This window comes from Callorhinchus milii, unplaced genomic scaffold (assembly GCF_018977255.1).
Source record: "Callorhinchus milii isolate IMCB2004 unplaced genomic scaffold, IMCB_Cmil_1.0 Scaffold8, whole genome shotgun sequence".
NCBI classification, from domain to species: Eukaryota; Metazoa; Chordata; class Chondrichthyes; order Chimaeriformes; family Callorhinchidae; genus Callorhinchus; species Callorhinchus milii.
The window spans coordinates 471,029-491,933 of record NW_024704749.1 but is presented as its reverse complement, the minus strand read 5'-3'; the positions used below and the strand labels follow the sequence as shown (position 1 = coordinate 491,933).

The 20,905-nt window shown below is 46.9% G+C and overlaps 1 protein-coding gene across 1 annotated transcript in view; it reads left to right on the top strand.

The window, feature by feature from the left end:
• Positions 1–20,905, top strand: part of LOC103190609 (stromelysin-3) — a 66,651-nt gene that overhangs the window by 9,889 nt on the left and 35,857 nt on the right. Inside the window, exon 2 of the mRNA XM_042337441.1 lies at positions 15,646–15,914. Within this exon, the coding sequence (XP_042193375.1) occupies positions 15,646–15,914 (269 nt within the window). The remainder of the gene's footprint in view (positions 1–15,645; positions 15,915–20,905) is intronic.

Below are 20,905 nucleotides of genomic sequence, written 5' to 3'. Positions count from 1 at the left end.
TTCTTGTACTTGCCATAGAATTGAATTTGCAAGACCTATCACTAAATGTTGTGCAGTCATAAGATCCAAACCTAAAATACTGTGGTCACTGACCAACGGCATTAAAACACATGGCCATCTAAACTTGAGAGTGTCCATAGTATATGGTATTGGCAATGATGCCACTCTGTTCCCTGTAAATCACAGAATCATAGAATTATAAAGCACAGAAGGAGCCATTCGGCCCATCGTGTCTGTGCCGCTCTTTGAAAAGAGCTTCCAAATCAACCCCACTCCACCACTCTCTCCCCATAGCCCTGATCAACCCCACTCTCTCCCCATAGCCCTGATCAACCCCACTCCCCCCGCTCTCTCCCCATAGCCCTGATCAACCCCACTCCCGCTCTCTCCCCATAGCCCTGATCAACCCCACTGTCTCCCCATAGCCCTGATCAACCCCACTCCCCCACTCTTCCCCATAGCCCTGATCAACGCCACTCTCCCCATAGCCCTGATCAACCCCACTCCCCTGCTCTCTTCCCATAGCCCTGATCAACCCCACTCCCCCGCTCTCTCCCCATAGCCCTGATCAACCCCACTCCCCCCCCACAGCCCTGATCAACCCACTGCTCCCCTCTCCCCCCATAGCCCTGATCAACCCCACTCCCCGGCTCTCTCCCCATAGCCCTGATCAACCCCACTCCCCCGCTCTCTCCCCATAGCCCTGCAGACTTGTCTTTGACAAATAATTATCTACTTCTCTCTTAAAAGTTGTTATTGAATCGGTTCCCACCGGCCTTTCAGGCAATGCATTCCAGATCCCAACAACTCGCTGTGAAAACATTTCTCCTCCCCTCCCCTCTGTTTCTTTAACAACTATTTTCAATCGGTGTCCTGGGGTTACCGACTCACCCGCCAGTGGGAATAGTTTCTCCTGTTCACCCTATCGAATCCCCTCATCATTTTGAAAACTTCTATTAAGTCTCCTCTTAACCTTCTCTGCTCCAAGGAGAATAATCCTCGCTTCTCTGCCTCTCCTGATAACTGAAGCCCCTCATTCCTGGTACCATTCTGGTCAATCCCCTCTGCACCCTCTCCAATGCCTTGACATCCTTCCTAAAGTGTGGGGCCCAGAACTGGACACAGTCTCTCGCTGAGGCCTAACCGGTGTTTTATATAAAGGTTCATCATAACTTCCTGACTCTTGTATTCTATGCCCCTATTTATAAAGCCTTGTATCCCATATGCTTTTTTAACAGCTGTATCTGTCTGTCCGGCCACCTTCAAAGATTTACTATATGACCCCCAGGTCTCTCTGTCCCTTCATCCCCTTTAAGATCGTACCATCAGCGTATATCGCCGCTCCTCATTCTTCCTTCAAAATGCATCACTTCGCATCTCTCCACATTATCCTTAATCTGCCCCGTGTCTGCCCGTGTTACCAGTCTGTCTATGTCCTCTTGCCGTCTGCTACTATCCTCCTCACTGGTTACTACCTTTCCTATCTTAGTATCATCTGCAAACTTGGAAATTGTCCTCCCTATACCCAAGTCCAGGTCATTTATATAGCTCACAAACAGCAGTGGCCCCAATACCGATCCCTGGGGTACACCACTGCTCACTTCCCTCCAGTCAGAATAACAACCGTTCACCACCACTCTCTGCTGTCTGTCTCCCAGACAGTTCTGTATCCATATAATTTAGTTTTAAAAAGTTTCTCGGGACTGGCTCGGCTATGACTGTTCAGGAGGCTCCTGTATCTATCAAAAAGGGTTTGCGGTGGCCTCCTATCACAACAGAGATATAAAGTCGCTCATAACTGTCTACCTTAAGCGGGCAGAGGCTGAGGACCATCAACTGTTATGGCGATTCCTCAATTGGACTCTTGTTGAGTTTGACTGTCCATGGGTACGGGAGGCACAGATGGTATTCTGTGCAGTTGTTCCCATCTAAATTTTCAATCCCCTGTTGCAGATCACTGTTAACTGCTATCTTAATTCTTTAAATCCATCCCCACCTCCTTTCTGCTGTGGGTTGGAGCAACAATCTTTCCAACAATGTTTAACACATTGGTGGTAAGTGATTTCTGACCTGCATTGTGATCTATCATGCCTGTGCTTCAACAACAACAACAACAACTTGCATTTATATAGCGCTCTTCACATGGGGTAGCATCCCGGAGCACTGCCCACAAGTATCATATTGATGGTTTGGACCATTATTCCAGTTATCTCTTACTACTCCTCAGCTCCCGCTGAATCCCCTTTGTTGACCCTGCATTTATCCTCTTCCTCTACCTCAGTTTTCCTGCCTGTCAGGACACTCAATCTTCCGTGTTTTTGCCTGGTTAATCCGTTCATCTTTCTTCTTGTCTTTGCTCCTACACTCTGTCTCACTTTCCATTTGAGTCATTTTCCTTAATACCCATGCCTCAGTGTGGGTGTCATTTTCTGACTCAAAGCCTTTTAAGGTCACCTGAAGATACGGCAAGGAATGAGTGATTACCACTCTTAACATCTAGTTTCCATGGGCTTTCCACATTACCTCTATCTAGACCAGGACCGTATGCTCGGTCGAAGTATTCCCACATTCTAGTGGAATGTACAGTGGTTTTCATATGTCTGCTGTCTGCACTTGACACTAATTTGCTTGGATTTCCCTTACAAAACCCAATGGCCTTAAACTGCCTCCTGTACTTGTGGCACAGCTCTGTCTCCCTTTTTTGATCAGCTGGTAACCCGTTGTAAATATCCGCTGATAAAGTCCACTGAGCAGCTTAATCTGTTCTTTTTCATCCAAGAATAACGACAACCTTGAAGGAGGCTGAGGTGAGGCGGAGTGATTGGGGGATGGAATTCCAGAGGTTGGGGGCAGAGTGGCCGAAGGCTCTCCCGCCAATGGTGGGGCAGGTGGGTCGGGGACGTGGAGCAGCCGGAGCCGGTTGAGTGGAGGGAGTGGGCGGGTTGGTAGGGGGTTAGGAGGTCGCAGAGGTAGGGTGGGGCGAGGCCATGGAGGGCTTTGTAGGTGAGGACCAGGATCTTGAACTGGATCCTCTGAAGAATAGGGAGCCAATGGAGTCGGCCGAGAATGGGGGAGATGGGGTCACGGAGTTTGGTGCGGGAGAGGACACGGGCTGCAGAGTTAGTTCTGAATTATCTGCAGCTGTGGAGGAAGGAGTTGGGAAGGCCGACAAGCAGGGAGTTTGCACAGTCGAGGCTGGAGGTGATGAAGGCACGAACAAGAGTTTCAACGGCCTGAGGGTGAGGTAGTGGCGGAGTTGGGTGATGTTACGGAGATGAGGGAAGGCAGAGTGGGTCATGGCTTGGATGTGAATCCAGACCATTGAGCTGCGCTGCTGGTCCTATGTTTATGAGATACTGTGTGGGATCTCCTCTTTCATCAAATTTAGGTCATTTACTTCCTACAGCTGTTTGGGGTCGTACAGAACCATTACTGTAGATTGGCAAACTGCCGGACATCACCAGCGGCCGGTACAGTCCACTTGTCATGGGATTCATGGGAGCATTGTTGCCAATCTGCCTGGTCCCTATAGGCAGATCATCACGATAGCAAGCGTGTCACCTCGTCATCCATGCCTTCCCAATAGAGCTCCTCATCATGCTAACTGCTGCTGAAGCTTCTGTATTTCTTTCTGATATTCCGTGTGGGATACGGAGTCTCCTTCTCTAGCCTCTGTTGCCAGGGCTGTCTGTGTTTTTACAGTTGCTCTGAGGTCACTATTCTGCTGTTCCACTTTTTCACATTCAATTTTATAACTAATTGGGTGGCTTCAGGCCTTTAATGGTTCTTTCTTTTCCTGCACCCCATTAAATGAGCATTTTTTATCACTAATGCCTTAAACCACATTGCCTGATTTAAGTTCCTTTTCCTGTATTAAATCTGTGAATATCCGACTACATGTTTCAAATGGAGCTGCTCTACCCTGTACTTCCACAAATTGTTCCCTTTCTTTGGGAAGCTGGTACTCTGTTTTCTATATTGTTTGTTCTTCCATTAATCGTTTTTTTTACCATTATCCTCCGAATATACTGGGCCTGTGTCCACTGTCCATGTGCAGACATGCAGTCAGTGTGGTCCTTCTCGTGCTTCTAACCTTCACAACATTTCCCGGGTTTGATGAGTTGGTTAGTCTCGATAACCTTTTAGTATTTCTCTGTCTTTAATATATCAGGGTCCCTGCTTGGGTGCCAAGTTTGTAGGTTCTGTCCTTTTTTTTGTGGATCTCGAGGTAAAGCTCAGACAAAGACCAGACCCTCATTCTATTTGATTAGGTTAGCAAGAAGCAGAAATATATTAAAGCTAATATTAAAATATTGCATATTATTAAATAAATATCAAAATATTAAACAGTTAAAGTTTTATACTTACAATTGCAGAGTACAATTTGTGGCAAACCCAACATGATAAGGTGTGATACCAAATGCAAGGATGATTATTATTACTGGAATTTTGACCCCTGTGTCTATGAATGTATTTCTGTATATGCATGAATGTGTGCATAAGTCTGTGTTGGTATCTGATTTCTATGGAATCCACAAGTACAGGCAGATTTTTTTTGATTGAGCTGTGACCATTGATCAACTGATTAATGATTGATGAACTGCATTGTTGTGGAAGAGATGGAGGGGACTGACTGGATGTGAGTGCGGTGATCGATTGAGTGCGGTTATGGTAAGCTACTCCCTTCCCGAATTCTGCTCTTCTGATTTTCCTTCGTTACTTTATACTTTTCGAGTCACCACAAATCTGGATCGAGACATCTGTCTCCTGGCCTATTTGATGCCATTCTTCACTGAAATTCGTGAATGCAAACATCCAGCCATTTGGTTAAACCATATATTTCAAAGGCTCAGAGTAATTTAGCACACAGATCCAAACAGATTGTTTCCACCATTCCTCGTTGCTTTTGACCATTTGTTCAAAACATACATTTTAAAGAGTAATTAGCAAATAGGTCAACCAGCTTGCCTTGACCAGCTTGATTTTTTGGGGGATTGAAGTGTGATGATTTACTGTTAAAACTGAAATGGATTGAGTGACCAAATTATTCTTATGATTTAATTTTTTTTAAGGTAATATTACCCCCAGAAAAGCGATCCACCTAACAAGCGATGCCTACTTACTGCTAGGTAAACCGAGGTGTGTAGAGTGAGGAAACTTGTCAAAAAAAATAATAAATTGGTCACTTCAGTCCACGACTGTTTGTGGGACGCTGCTGTGCACAATTGGCTGTCGCATTTTGTCCACAAATATACAGTCAGTTCACTTTGCAGTCTATTCTGTGAAGCGCTTTGAGACGTCTAGAAGACATGAAAGCGTTATATCAAATGCAAGGATTATTATTATTAATGTTTCGCCCTGCCAGGAATCGAAGCCAGGCTGTCTCGTTACAGGACTCCATAAGAATACATTAAAACAGGAGTAACTGGGGCCTTTTTGCAGAACACCAGGACATATTTTATCAAGTCAGAATAATTTTTGTATTCCAGACTATGTAATAAAGTTCTGCAGTATACTGCCATCTGCCGGTAGGTGCATACACTGCATCGAGCAAACATTAATGAGTTCAATGAGGGAAATATAGCACTTGTTATTTTTTGTAAACTGGGTGTCCGATACGTGCAGAAACCCCATCACCATGCTTAAGAGTATCCAAACCAGACTGAGAGCTCCATGTACATTATCTACATCTGCCTAAAACAGAATACGCTCACTCTTCCCAGAGAAAAGAACACGAACACTGGTTATCTAATTACAGGGGTATTAGGCAGAGATTAGCAAGAGCTATGGTAATTTGCTGTTAAAACTGAAATTTAAGATACCAGAAGCAAGTTAATCATACCACTTAACATCCCTCTGTGAAGATTAAAATCTACCACAGACCTAGGAAACAAACTAAGAACACCTTAAAGCAGGAAAAATTGTATCTTTTAATGCTGAGAGTGAAGAATTCCCACCCCTCCAAGACTTGCCATTGAGTCACACTGACTGCACTCAATTCTGACATTCCAGTGACACGCGTGTGATGTTGGAGCCAGTTCAGCCCCAAGGAGACCCTGCGCTATACACATGGAATTTATTGTTGTTTATCCCATTAGGGCGGACAGTCATCGGTTATTTGACATCCAACTACCACAGGTTTGAGCTTCAGTAAGTGATTGGTAGGTACCAGCTTCCTAGCGGGCAACACAGCTCAGCATAAAATGTGTGTGAGCATTGCCACCATCTTCCTGCCCACAGCTCAGACACACATCCCTACCCATTGAGCGATGGTTCCACCAATTAAAAGTGTGGAGCTTGAGCAGCAGCTGCTGGCCTCTCTGTAAGCCAGGAATGTACATTCCAATCCCTTTAATGCATTTTAAGAAACACAGAACTCAGGTAAAGCCTTTTAACAGCTGTCGTCCCAAAGCTCAGAGCTTTCTCATTAGCTGTTTGACTTCAGCGAAGTGGGAGGACCTTTACAGGATAGATTGTGATAATTCATCCACCTTGATGATCTAGAGATCCACGTCCAATACCTACTCAGTAACAATTGCTTTATCCAGATCCTCCTGTGAAAGGCTCTGACAAATAGATATGCCCGTTGTGAAGCCACCCCAGACTAGACACTCAGCAATACATCAATAAAGGCCGGAGCCTTCGCTCTCTGTAGCCCCTTCCCCTGTTTATCACAAATCCACCTTGCTGCTTGATCCTGAAATCAAAGATGGGCCCTCGGAATCAGGAAAGTTTCCCCACCATCAACATTAGGATGACTGGTCAATAGTTACCAGGCTTATCCCTGTTTCCTTTTTTTTGCCAGTGATGTAATATTTACAACCCTCCTTGGCACCACTCCCATATCCAAAGAGGATTGAAAGATTGTGGTCAGAGCTATTTCCAGCCTAACTTCCCTCAGCAATCTAGGATGCATCACATATGGACTGGGTGACTTTTCTACTTTTAGCTCAGCCAATCTTTTAAGTACCTCAAAGTCCATTATCCCCCCACTCCGCCCAACCACCTCTGCGATCTCCCGCTCCAGCCATTCCCTTTGCCCAGCAAACACCAGCTTGCTTCATGACCTACTACCTCATCTGCCCCACCATCGCCATTTTGCCCCCGCTCTGTGGAGCTCCATTCCTGGAGTCCCTCCAACTTGGTCCCTCCCTCCCCTCTTTCAAAGCATGTCAAGACCCAACTCTTCGACCGCGCTTTTGGTCATCTTTTCCCCTCCCCATCCCACCTGCCTCGGCTCAGCTCCTCAGCTCAGGTGCTCAACCGCATCGTCGAGCGCCTTGGGATGTCCTGCCGACGTGAAAGACACACCACCTCATCTGCCATGCATCCTGATGATTAGAATTATTTCTTTTCTTTCAATCCCCTCTGTGGTGTCACCGAGTGCTCCAAGCAAACACATTTCTCCAAGCACACAGGGGGTAATCATCACTTTTTACAATGGCTTTCTAGAAAGTAGGAGCAGAGAGCCCAGCAGTGGGAAGAGGGAACTGAATGAGGTGGAGCAGAGTGAGAATTCTGTTAAGGAATTTGGTGAGAGTGGGAATTCAGTACAGGGGGGGAAAGAGATGCATAATTATAAAATATATATTATTTATATTAAACTAATATAAAAATGTCTGGAAATATGGCCTGGCAGCTGAGACCAGTTGCACGCACAACGTGTGCCATATGGGAACTCCAGGATGCTTTGTGAGCCCTGGACAGATACATGTTCAGAAGTATCTCTGGCTGCTCGATCTTGGGCTCACAATTACTGAGGAGAGGTTGGTGTCACTACATAGCATACGAGAGACTGAAGAGTTCATGGATCGAATGATTCAGGAGTGGTCACCCCACAGCCACAGAGGGTTCAGAACAACAACAACAAGATTCCATTTATAGAGCGCCTTTCACGTCGGGAGGACGTCCCAAGGCGCTGTATAGTTGGGTCAGGACCTGAGCAGGGAGGAAATGGTCAGGGGGAGGGAAGGGAGGGAGCGAGGAGGGGGTAGAGAGTCGAGAGGGGAGATGAAGGCACAGTCAAAGAGAAAGATCTTGAGACCGGCATTGAAGGAGGAAAGGGAGGAGGCGGTGAAGGCACTGGGGGATGGAGTTCCAGAGCCTCGGGGCTGAGAGGCTGAAGGCCACCGATGGTCGGGCGGTTGGGGCGGGGGATGTGGAGCAGACCGGAGCCAGAGGAACGGAGGGTACGGGCAGGTAGGTAGGGGGATAGTAGGTCGAAGAGGTAGGAGGGAGCGAGGCCGTGAATGGCCTTGTAGGTGAGGATGAGGATCTTGAATGAGAGTGAGTGGATAACCTCATGGCATGGTAGGAAGAGGGGACGAACAGTGCAGAAATTCCCTGAGAGTGCGGCATTCACAAACCAGTTCTCTGTACTGAATACCTGTCAGGGTAATATAATAATAATAGTAATCCTTGTATTTGATAGAGCACTTTTCACGTCGGGAGAACGTCCCAAAGCGCTTCACAGAACACACTGTAAAGTGATTGACTGTATATTTGTGGGCGAACGCGGCAGCCAATTGCGCACAACAATGTCCCACAAACAGTCGTAGATTGAAAATGACCAATTTATTATTGTTTTTGGTTTTGGAGGGATTATTGTTAGGCTCTGTGTGGAGTAAGGAAACTTGCCCGAGGTTTCGCCCTCTGCCGGGAATTGAACCCAGGTCTCTTGCTTGTAATGACACCTCTGGGGAAGGGAATCAAAAGCAAATGGATACAGAGGGGGACACAGGTTATCAATGCAATTGTGATTGGGGACATAATGGTGAAAGTAGACGGGTGTTTCTGCAACCAAAGACGTGACTCTCGCATGGTCTGTTGTATCCCTGGTGCCAGGGTTGAAGACATCACAGAACAGATGCAAAACATTCTACAGGGGGAAGGGGAACATCCAGAAGTCATGGTCCATGTTGGGATCCATGATGTAGGGAAACAAAGGGCTGAGATCCTACAGGGAGAGTATCAGAAGCCAGGGAAGAAGCTAAAGAGTAGGACCTCAAAGGTGGTGATCTCTGGATTACTCCCAGTGCCTCATGCAAGTGACTATCAAAACAGCAGAATCAAACACATGAATATATGGCTGGAGAAATGGTGCAGAAAGGAGGGCTTCAAGTTCTTGGATCATTAGGACCAGTTCTGGGGCAGGTGGGACCTGTACAAGGTGGATGGGTTATACCTGAACAGGGCTGGGACCAATGTCCTCACAGGGAGGTTAACTAGTGCTGTGGGGAGGGGTCTAAACTAATTTTGAGGGGGGAAGGGAATCAGGATGTAGCATTAGAGAGGACGTACAAGTTACATAGAGGGCTGGGAGAGACAAATAGCAATGTGATCAGGAGTAATCCAGAAAAAGGAGGGATTAGATGGGGGAGAAATTCAGAGCAGACTCAGTTGGTCTTGGATTGTATGTGCATAAATGCACGGAGTGTGACAGATAATATTGGTGAGCTGCGGCTCAAGTTGCCACATGGGGTTATGATGTGGTGGCAATAACAGAGACCTGGCTCAAACAAGAGCAGGAATGGGAGCTGAATATTCCTGGCTACAATGGATTCAGGAGGGATAGGGAAGGAATAAAAGTATAAAGCAGAACAAGTACATTCCCACGAAGGGGAAAGGAGGGCATCCAAAACTCCCTGAATGAATAAGGAAATTGGGATTAAAATAAAACAGAAAAAGGAGATTTATGATACATGTCGGGTCCAAAATACAGAAGGTAATCAAATAGAATATAGAAAGTACAGAGAAAGGAAATAAGAGGGGCAAAGATATTGTATGAGAAAAGATTAGGGGGTAACATAAAAGGGAATCCTAAGGTATTTTATAAGCAGATACAGAATAAAAGGTTAGTCAAAGGTCGGGTGGGTCCAATAAGGGACCAAAGAGGAAATCTTCCTGTGGCGGCAGAGGCTGACGTACTGAATGAGTACTTTTCATATGTCTTGACAAAAGAAGAGGACGCAGCCAATGCCACAGTATCGGAGGAGAGGGTAGAGAAATTGGATAAGAATAAACCGAGAGGAGATTCTAACAAGGCTGTCAGTGCTCAAGGTAGATAAGTCACCCGGTCCAGACGGGGATGCATCCCAGGTTACTGAGGGAAGTCAGGGTGGAGATAATGGAGTCTAAATAAATCATGTAAATGCACACAGAGTTGAAGGAATTGCTGTAGCATTACAGCTTGCACCCCCCGTTGCCAATATTAGTAGAAAGGCAGGGGGTGGATTTGAATCCAGTCCAAATGTCAGGGGTCTTCTGCCTGCCTTGTTAGTGAGAGCAATGGCTTCATCACCAAGAAACTAGGCTGGAGGACATTCAACCCGACCAGTAACTAACTAATAACTGGAGACTGGGCATACTCGGTTGCCTCCAAAAGCATTGCTCCTGTTTCCATCTCCTTTATCCTATGGATTACGTCACTACAACATACCAGCTTGTCAGTCCATACATTCACCCTGATCAGTACAAGATAGTTGGTGTTTACAAATTTTATCTTACAATTTTTTAATAACTTTTTATCATGGAAGATACAGGTCTTGGGGTCAATTAATAAACTTGCAATCACTATAATGATCTTTAAAGGCACATTTTTGGCAAATGGAATAATGAAAAATATACAATATACAAAATATACAATAGCCCATAAGATAAGACTTAAATATCATAGGTGGAGACCTGTCGCTCAGTGGTTAGAGCGCTTGCCTCGTAAGCGAGAGGACCTGGGTTTGATTCCTGGGCAGGGCAAAACGTTGGGCAAGTTTCCTTACTCCACAAACCTCTGTTTACCGAGTAGTACATAGGAACCTGGTTGTTAGTCGATTGGCGGATTGCTTTTCCGGGGGTAATAAGCACTCCAGAATTGTAAATTGTATTGTGTGTAAAAAAAAGCCTTGATTCAGTTGGTAGCATTCTCGCCTCTGAGCCAAAGGTCATAGGTTCATGCCTCATGTCGGCACTTTGAACTTTCATACTTCAGGCGGACACGTTAATGCTTGGCTGAAGGTTTCCTGTGTTGCCGGAGGTGCCATCTTTTGCATGTGACATTAAACCAAGGTCCACCTGTCTGTTCGGAAGGATGTAAAAATCTCATGACACTATTTGAAAAGAAAAGGGAGGTTTTCCCCACATAAAATTAGTCATTCACATCATGACTGATTGTGGGACATTGCTGTGGATAAATTGGCTTCCACCTTTGCTTACAAATACAGTTACTGCATTTTACAGTAAAATCATGCGAAACACTTTGAGAAGTTCCNAAAAAAGTAATAAGGAACTATATGAATGCAAGGATTATTATCATATATATTATTATCATTATCATTGTGGAGTCCTGTAGCTCAGTGGTTGAGCACTCGCTTTGCAAGTGAGAGACCTGAGTTCAATTCCAGGCAGAGGGCGAAACCTCGGGCAAGTTTCCTTACTCCACACAGAGCCTAATAATAATCCCTCCAAAACCAAACAATAATAAATTGGTCATTTTCAATCCACGACTGTTTGTGGGACATTGCTGTGCGCAATTGGCTGCCGCGTTCGCCCACAAATATACAGTCAATTCACTTTACAGTGTGTTCTGTGAAACACTTTGGGACGTCCTCCCCACGTGAAAAGCGCTATATCAAATGCAAGGATTATTATTATTATTATTACAGTCCTCCTCACTATTTACTACCCGACCTAACTTGGTATCATCTGCAAACTTGGAAATAGTGCTCTCTATGCCCAAGTCCAGATCATTAATATATATTAGAAAGAGCAGTGGTCCCAATACCGATCCCTGGGGGACACCGCTGCACACCTCCTCCCATTGCGAGAAACACCCATTAACCACCACCCTCTGCTCTCTGTCGCTCAGTCAGTTCCTAATCCAAACTGCCACTGTCCCTTAATACTGTGAGCCTCTCATTTTTGTATTAATCTCTTATGCGGTACTGTGTCAAAAGCCTTTTTGAAATCCATGTAAATAACATCCACCGCATTTCCCTCATCAACCCTCACAGTCACCTCTTCAAAATCCCTCTTCTTGAGCTCATATAGTCTAAGCTGACGCTCCAATGCAGTGCCGGGGTGTTGCTGAATTGTTAGAGGTGCCGTCCTTCGGATGAGACATTAAACCAAGGTCCAGTGTGCCTGTTAAAGTTCCTATGGCACTATTAAAAAAAAGGGAGTTTCCCCCAGTGTCCTGGATAACAATCCCCCAAATAAAATTGGTCATTTCATTTCATGGCTGTTTGTGGGACAGTGGAGTCCTGTAGCTGAGTGGTCAGAGCTCTTTCAGCCACTTTTCCCCTCCTCTCCCAGCTAGCCCCACCTCCAGCTGGCCCCGCCTCACAGCAAGCCCCACCTCCAGCTGGCCCCGCCTCACAGCAAGCCCCACCTCCAGCTGGCCCCGCCTCACAGCAAGCCCCCCTCACAGCAAGCCCCACCTCCAGCTACCCCCCAGCTACCCCCACCCCCCAGCTGGCCCCGCCTCACAGCAAGCCCCGCCTCACAGCAAGCCCCGCCTCACAGCAAGCCCCACCTCCAGCTACCCCCCAGCTACCCCCACCCCCCAGCTGGCCCCGCCTCACAGCAAGCCCCACCTCCAGCTACCCCCCAGCTACCCCCACCCCCCAGCTGGCCCCGCCTCACAGCAAGCCCCCCCCACCGCTGGCCCCGCTCACAGCAAGCCCCACCCCCAGCTACCCCCCACCCCCCCAGCTGGCCCCGCCTCACAGCAAGCCCACCTCCAGCTACCCCCCAGCTACCCCCACCCCCAGCTGGCCCTCCTCACAGCAAGCCCCACCTCCAGCTACCCCCCAGCTACCCCACCCCCCAGCTGGCCCCTCCTCACAGCAAGCCCCACCTCCAGCTACCCCAGCTACCCCCACCCCCAGCTAGGCCCCTCCCAACTAGCCCCCCCCACCAGCTGCCCTCCCAGCTAGCCCCCAGCTAGCCCCACCCCCCAGCTAGCCCCACCCCCCCAACTAGCCCCCCCACCAGCTGCCCCCCAGCTAGCCCCCAGCTAGCCCCCACCCCCCAGCTAGCCCCCCCAACTAGCCCCCCTCCAGCTGCCCCCCAGCTAGCCCCAGCTAGCCCCCACCCCCCAGCTAGCCCCACCCCCCCAACTAGCCCCCCCACCAGCTGCCCCCCAGCTAGCCCCCAGCTAGCCCCCACCCCCCAGCTAGCCCCACCCCCTCCAACTAGCCTCTCCCCCAGCTAGCCCCCACTCCCTCCAGGTAGCACCCCCCCACCCAGCTAGCACCCATCCCCCACCCCCAGAAGGTTGAGGAATGGTGTAATAAAGGGTTCTTAAATAAATTTAATAAATTGGTCGTTTTCAATCTACGACTGTTTGTGGGACATTGCTGTGCGCAATTGGCTGCCGCGTTCGCCCACAAACATACAGTCAATTCACTTTACAGTGTGTTCTGTGAAGCGCTTTGGGACTTCCTCCTGACGTGAAAAGCGCTATATCAAATGCATGGATTATTAAAAGAGGATTAAAGATGCTTAAAGGGCTTCAAAGAATTAATCATGAAAACCTCTTTACATTAATAGGGGATTCAAGAACAAAAGGGCATGAATTCAAGATTTTTACTCAGGGAGTAAAATGAGAGGTTTGGAAGAATGTCTCCCAAAGATACTGAATGATTTCCCAGGGGTGGCTGTTAAGATGATTATTTGAACCTGACCAGAACATTTTCCAGACAGATTGACATTTCCATTCCAAGTGGGGAAAATTATGCCTCTATCAATAGAGTATTACCATCATTTCATATTTTTTTTTACCAGAACGGCTATTTAAACTAAGTATATCATGCCGTCCATTAGAGCATGTTCCTTCAATAAAATAAAACGTTTCCCCACAAAGTCCATGAAACATACTCCTCCTGGGTGTGTTTTGCTGCTTGTGTATACTCAGGGCCTGAAGCATCAGTTTTCATATTCGATCTTGAGGAACATGATGGATGCTGTTTGAAATCCTGCCCAATATATAATATCCAGAAACACATCTCTGATATTTTGCCATTAGCTTTTCTCAGTAAATTGCAGCAGAAAATAGAAAGAACATTACAAGGGCGCATCAGAGAAAATGATTCCCCAGTAACTCTCCCAAACCTGACTGCAATAGCTGTATTTCCAGCTGGGTCTGTTGGTGAATATCACCATTATACAGTTTGAACGTGGGCTGAGTTAGCTAATCTCAGCATGGAAGGAAAGTAGAGGTAAGATTGGCTCCAATGTCTCTGGATTGATGAAGATAAAAATCCTCCAGGGTTCCTGCTCTTGATCATTATCAAGTGAGTCCCTCCTGCTTCAGAATATATATATATAATTTTTTTTTACCAGCCATGTGTCTGACACATGCGAAAACCCATCACCGTTGCTTAAGAGTATCCAAACCATGTATCCCACCTACACATGGAAATCTCAGAGATAGATTGTTGGAATGGAATGCGCTTTCTTTCTCTTCCCCGAGGGACACATCCTACTTATCTAATTCCGAAGAGTATTAGGCGCAGGTTGGCAAAACCCAAGACTTGAGGACATCAGAGTGTGCGTTGGGGTAACTGCTGGAGTCTAACCAGCTAAACCAGCATAGCTTGCCATTGATATTGCCGTTAGGGCTTTGACTGCAGGGTTAACAGGAGCTGAGTGGGCAGATTCCCTGCCCCCAGTGACTGGTCTGCCCTTCCAGGTCCTGCCAATGAGCCAGGCTGGCTTTGCTGTCATCATCAATGCCCTAGAATATTGTGGACCCGCATGGCTCAGGAACCAGACTACCAGGACCATCGCAGAGGGCTGGCTCAATTAATAATAATAATCCTTGCATTTGATATGGTGCTTTTCACATCTTCTAGACGTCCCTATATGTGTGGGGTCATTCTAACTCTACTTACATCGGGACTTGAAGCTCATATAGTCTAAATTGACACTTCAATGCAGTGTTAGTGATGTGCTGCATTTTTGGAGGTTTAAAGATCAGATGTCTGCGTCCTGTCTGCCTGTGCAGTGGGACATTAAAGATCCCACGGCACTCTTCGAAAAGAAAAGGGAATTTCACCTGGTGTCCTGGCCAACAATCCCCCAAGTAAAATTAGTCATTCAGTTCATGGCTGTTTGGGGGACATCCTGTGCACAAATTGGCTGCCACATTCACGCTCAAAACACAGTTACAGAATATCCTTTGGGTTAGCCTCCCAACTTGAAAGGCATTGGACCATATAAGAATTTTTATTGTTATTAATATACTCCTGTATGAATCATTGCCTTTGTAAGTAGAGGAAGCATTGAGAAGGGAAGAAATGTTGAGCAATTGATCAACAAAGTAATCCTAACTTACTTTTTTTGAGGTTGAATCTTGTCCCCATTTCTATTGAATAGGAGGACTCTTTGCTAAGGTGCACTGATCACATTCTGTACCCAATTGGCACCATTGAGCCTGGTCAGTGAATGTTGGTGGCCTATCTGATGGAAGAGGGGTGGGTAATGACAGATACTAGCGCTCAGGATGCTACCTACCCCGTGAGAAGGTGCTATATAAATGCAAGTTGTTGTTGTTGAACTATAATTTCTTCTGGTTTAGTACTTGTCTGACATTTATATAAGTGCACTTTCCAGCAGAGGGTTTTTACTGTACTTTTCTTTTCCTTCCAGACGTGGTTCCAGAAATTCCATTTTCACGATCTGAAACAGAATTACAGACATCTCTCGTCCACGGGCCTTTTCAGATCTTTGGTGGACAAGGCTCCCCCAGGACTGGCTGTGTTCAAGAGCAGTGACACCGGCTTGATGGCATTCCTGAACCCCCGACGCTGTGGTGTTCCTGATCTCCCTCAGCAGGGTAATGGGCATAGCAAGCAGAACCGTCAGAAACGATTTGTGATTGCTGGGGATCGATGGAACAAAACTGACCTGACATACAAGTATGAAAATCAGTGTAACTTTACTGAGATGATTCTGTTACTAGGATTGTAAATGAGATTGGCAATGTAGCATACTAGGTCTGTATATGGAGTCAATACAGATATCAGACATCTAAATTTTAGGTATGAACCTGCCTCATTTGGAAGCGATCTCACTTGTGAGTCAGATGGTTGTGGGTTTAAGCACCATGTTGGCAATTTGAGTTGCACTCACTCCAATACAATGCTGGTCTACACTGCATGGTCCGAGTTGATGTTCTGTGGATGAGATATTAAAATAACATCCCAACTGCCTGTTCAGTTAGATTTTAAAGATCTCATAATTAAGGCTGTAAAAAAAGTTGTGATATTAGGTCCAAATGTTGCAGTGACAGTGTATTAAACCTGTGGTTGTGGTGTAGTTAGTTCAAGTACCTCCAGTGGGTACACACTTCCATTGGACCATCCACTGCCCATCACACATCCCATACTCTCATTGGAATATCCTACCAACAGGATGAGTTGATTGGTCATGCTGTGTGTGGGGCAAAGCTGTGTGCATCCACAGTCACTACACTTTACAGAAAGCACCTTAAGATGTTGCAACATAAAAAGATGCTATATTATAATACCAATCTACGCATTTGGTATTGTGACTTATCATATCATTCCCAATGCAGATCAAGCTTGTGGTGTATCAGACCTGTGAGCAAACTGTGGATCTGAGCTCCTGGGGCTGTAGTGGAGAGGCTCCTCTGACTCATCTGCAAAGTCAGGGTTCAAGCAGTGAGATGAGTTTGTGGCAAACACGGCAAGTGGCTGCAGGGAGCGAGGGCTCCGGCCTACTCTGACCTGTCACTGAGTATCCTGGAGGTGGAGTTGGTGCCACTGTCTATTTGCCGAGGCCCCTCACATGAGGACCTGCGCTAAGCAGCTGGTGCTGAGTAAGCCTGGTACACGGCATTGGACTTGGACCTCGAGAACATCAAGGTGGTCGGCACGTCACAAGCTGCCCCGTAAAGGTCCTCCCCCCACATTGAAGGCAGATGTCTATCAGATAGCTGATAGTTCAGAGCCGATGAGGAAACCCTGAGGCTGGGGCGGCAGCTGCTGAAGGTGTTACCCGGAGCCTGAGTTTGTGACACACATCCATACGTCCAGCGCCTGGAGCCCACCTTGATTGGCTGCAGAGAGGCCAGCAGCTGCTGCTTAAACTCCACACCTCCAACATCGAGTCCTGGACCAGAGACAACTTTCTTCAGCTCAATGTTCGCAAAGCTGAGGCCCTCCTGATTGGCTCGCGTCAGCGCATCCGCACCTCAGGCGCTGACAGCATCAGCTCCGCACTCTCCACCTCTCAAAGCCATCAGGAACCTCGGCGTTTTCTTCGACCCTGAGCTGTCCTTTCTTCCTTATATCCGCGCCACAACTGGCACTGCTTTCCATCACCTCCGGAACATCGCCAGACTACGGCACTACCTCACCCCTCACGCGGCTGAAACTCTGGTCCACGCCTTTATCACCTCAAGGCTGGACTATGGGAACTCTCTCCTCGTCGGCCTTCCCGGCCCTCCCTCCACACTGGAGGTCATTCAGAACTCTGCAGCTCGTGTACTGTCCCGCACCAGACACCGCGACCACATCACTCCCACCCTCGCCCTCACCCTCACCCTCGCCCTCGCTCGCCTCCACTGGCTCCCCATCCCCCAGAGGATCGAATTCAAGATCCTCATCCTCACCTACAAGGCCATTCACGGCCTTGCTCCCTCCTACCTCTCCGACCTACTATCCCCCTACTTACCCGCCTCTACCCTCCGTTCCTCTGGCTTCGGTCTGCTCCACATCCCCCGCCCCAACCGCCCTACCATCGGTGGCCGGGCCTTCAGCCTCTCAGCCCCGAGGCTCTGGAAATCCATCCCCCAGTGCCTTCGCCGCTTCCTCCCTTTCCTCCTTCAAAGCCGGTCTCAAGACCTTTCTCTTTAGCCGTGCCTTCACCTCCCCTCTCGATCCTGTACCCCCTCCTCGCTCCCTCCCATCCTTACCCTCACCCTGACCATTTCCCCCCTGCTCGGGTCCTGACCCAAGCGCCTTGGGACATCTCCCGACGTGAAAGGTGCTCTATAAATGCAATCTTGTTGTTGTTGTGGTGGAACCATCGCTCAATGGGAAGGGACGTGTGCCTGAGCTGCGGACACGAAGATGGTGGCAATGCTCTCACATATTTCATGTTAAGATGTGTTGCCCACTGGGAAGCTCACAGGGAGTTCCTGGTACCTGCCATCCACCGAGTGAGGCTCAAACCTGAGTTCAATCCCAGGCAGAGGGCGAAACCTTGGGCAAGTTTCCTTACTCCACACAGAGCCTAATAATAATCCCTCCAAAACAAAACAATAATAAATTGGTCATTTTCAATCCATGACTGTTTGTGGGACATTGCTGTGCGCAATTGGCTGCCGCGTTCGCCCACAAATATACAGTCAATTCACTTTACAATATATCCTGTGAAGCGCTTTGGGACGTCTAGAAGATGTGAAAAGCGCTATATCAAATGCAAGGATTATTATTATTATTATTATTATAAACCGGGCTTGTCATGTGTTGAACAATTAACTCGTAATTAAGCGGGGTCTTCGTGGAGCTGAACAGGCTCAATAGTGACAAGTTTGGGCAACAGAATGTCAGAATCAAGCCAGCCCTCTGTGGTGGTCACGAGTCCGATTCTTCAGCCAGGTGGGTCTGCAGTATTCCAGGGCTCTGCTGCTGACAGCACAGCCAGCCTGGCTCATTGGCAGAACCTGGAAGAGCAGACTGGTCACTGGGGGCAGGGATAATAATAATAATAATAATCCTTGCATTTTGATATAGCGCTTTTCACGTCGGGAGGACGTCCCAAAGCGCTTCACAGAACACACTGTAAAGTGATTGACTGTATATTTGTGGGCGAACGCGGCAGCCAATTGCGCACAGCAATGTCCCACAAACAGTCGTAGATTGAAAATGACCAATTTATTATTGTTTTGGGTTTTGGAGGGATTATTATTAGGCTCTGTGTGGAGTAAGGAAACTTAACTCAGGTCTCTCGCTTGCAAAGCGAGTGCTCTAACCACTGAGCCACAGGACTCCACAGATATATCCCACTCAGCTCCTGTTAACCCTGCAGCCAAAGCCCTAACGGGGAGGGTGGTCTCTCGCTGGACAAGCAGCGGGAAAGCTGGCCAGACAGTGATATCAATGGCAAACTATGTGGTTTCAGCTGGTTAGACTCCAGCAGTTACTCCAACACACACTCTGAGGTCCCCCAAGCCTTGGCTTTTGCCACCCTGGCCTTACACTTTCCGGAATTAGATAAGCAGGACACGTCCCTCAAGGGAGAGAGAGCGCATTCCATTCCAACAATCTATCTGGAATTTCCATGTGTAGATGGGATGCATGGAATTCCCAGTTTGATTTGAAGACTGTTAAGCACGTGATGGGTTTCCTCATGTGTCAGACATCCGGCTGAGCAAAATAAAAAACATGTCATTGAGACATCTCAAATGTTTCATACAATATAATATATATATATATATTATCAGTGGTGTGATGTCATGTGTAAGTGAATGCAGCAGAACATTTGTGCACAACAATCTCCCACAAATAGCCGTGGAGTGAGTGACCAATTTATTTTCGGGTATTGTTGCCCAGGACAATGGGAGAAGCTCCTCTTTTTGAATAGTGCCATGGAGTCTTTAATATCCATCTGGACAGGCAGACAGGACCTTGTTTTAACATTTAACCTGAAGGACGGCACCTCCAACACTGCAGCATACCTCAGCACTGCATTGGAATATCACTGTAGACTAAATGGATTCCAATTCCCACAGTGGGGCTTCAAGCCACAACCTTCTAACTCAGAGACGAGAGTGCTATTAACTAATCTTGGCTGACACATGTTAAATGCAAGGATTATTATTGCACAATGCTGAATATAAAGATTTTACTGAAACTACTGTGGAATGAGGGCTGATTTTGCAGTTTTATGTGTATTGTAGGGTCAGAGAGTAAGATGACATCTGCCAACATCAGCAGAACTGAACTAAAGCAAGCGTACTTAAAATGAGTTCAGGTAGTGTCAGAATCCAATTCCTCCCTAACTCTTACCTAGGATGACCTTGAGGAACCTACATTCACCAATGTGATTGCACTATCCAATGGTGCAACTGACTCTAAACTAGAGCTCAGGAGCATTAACCCCAGGTCTGTCTGTCATTTAGACCCACTTTCTTCAGCTGAATAATATCTGTCAGATTTAAGACAAGATTCTCAATATGTTATTACAGTGAAACAAGGTTTATGCCATGGCACTGCAGGGACAAGAGATAGCAGATAATGTTTATTCCTGATAAATACTCACCTCGAGCATTATTTCAGTCATGCTTGATTCAACTTGGTGCACTTCAGGAGCTGTCTCTTTAAGTTGCTCTGTTGCTTCATTTGATGTTTCAAAGAAATTTTGTCTACAAATAGAGTCAGTAACATCTTAGGAAAGGATTTCAGACGTCTTGACAATGTGATAAGGTGCAATATCAAATGCAAGGTTTATTATTATTAACAATAATAAATTGTGGCATCCTGTAGCGTATTGGGGAGAGCATTCACCTCGCATGTGGGAGGACCAGGGTTTCGATTCCCAGCAGGGTGAAATGTTGGGCAAGTTTCCTTACTCCACTCCTCTGTTTACCGAGCAGTAAGTAGCAACCTGGTTATTAGTTGATTGGTGGATCGCTTTCCAGGGATAATAATGCCTTTTAAAAAAATTTGGTCACTCAATCCATGATATCTGTGGGATGCTACTATGTGCAATTGGCTGCTATGTTTCACCCACAAAATATACAGCCAATTCACTACACAGTATATTCTGTGAATCGCTTTGAGATGTCTCAACGATGTGATAAGGTACTATATCAAATGCAAGGATTATTATTATTCGTGGAGTCCTGTAGCTCAGTGGTTAGAGCACTCGCTTTGCAAGT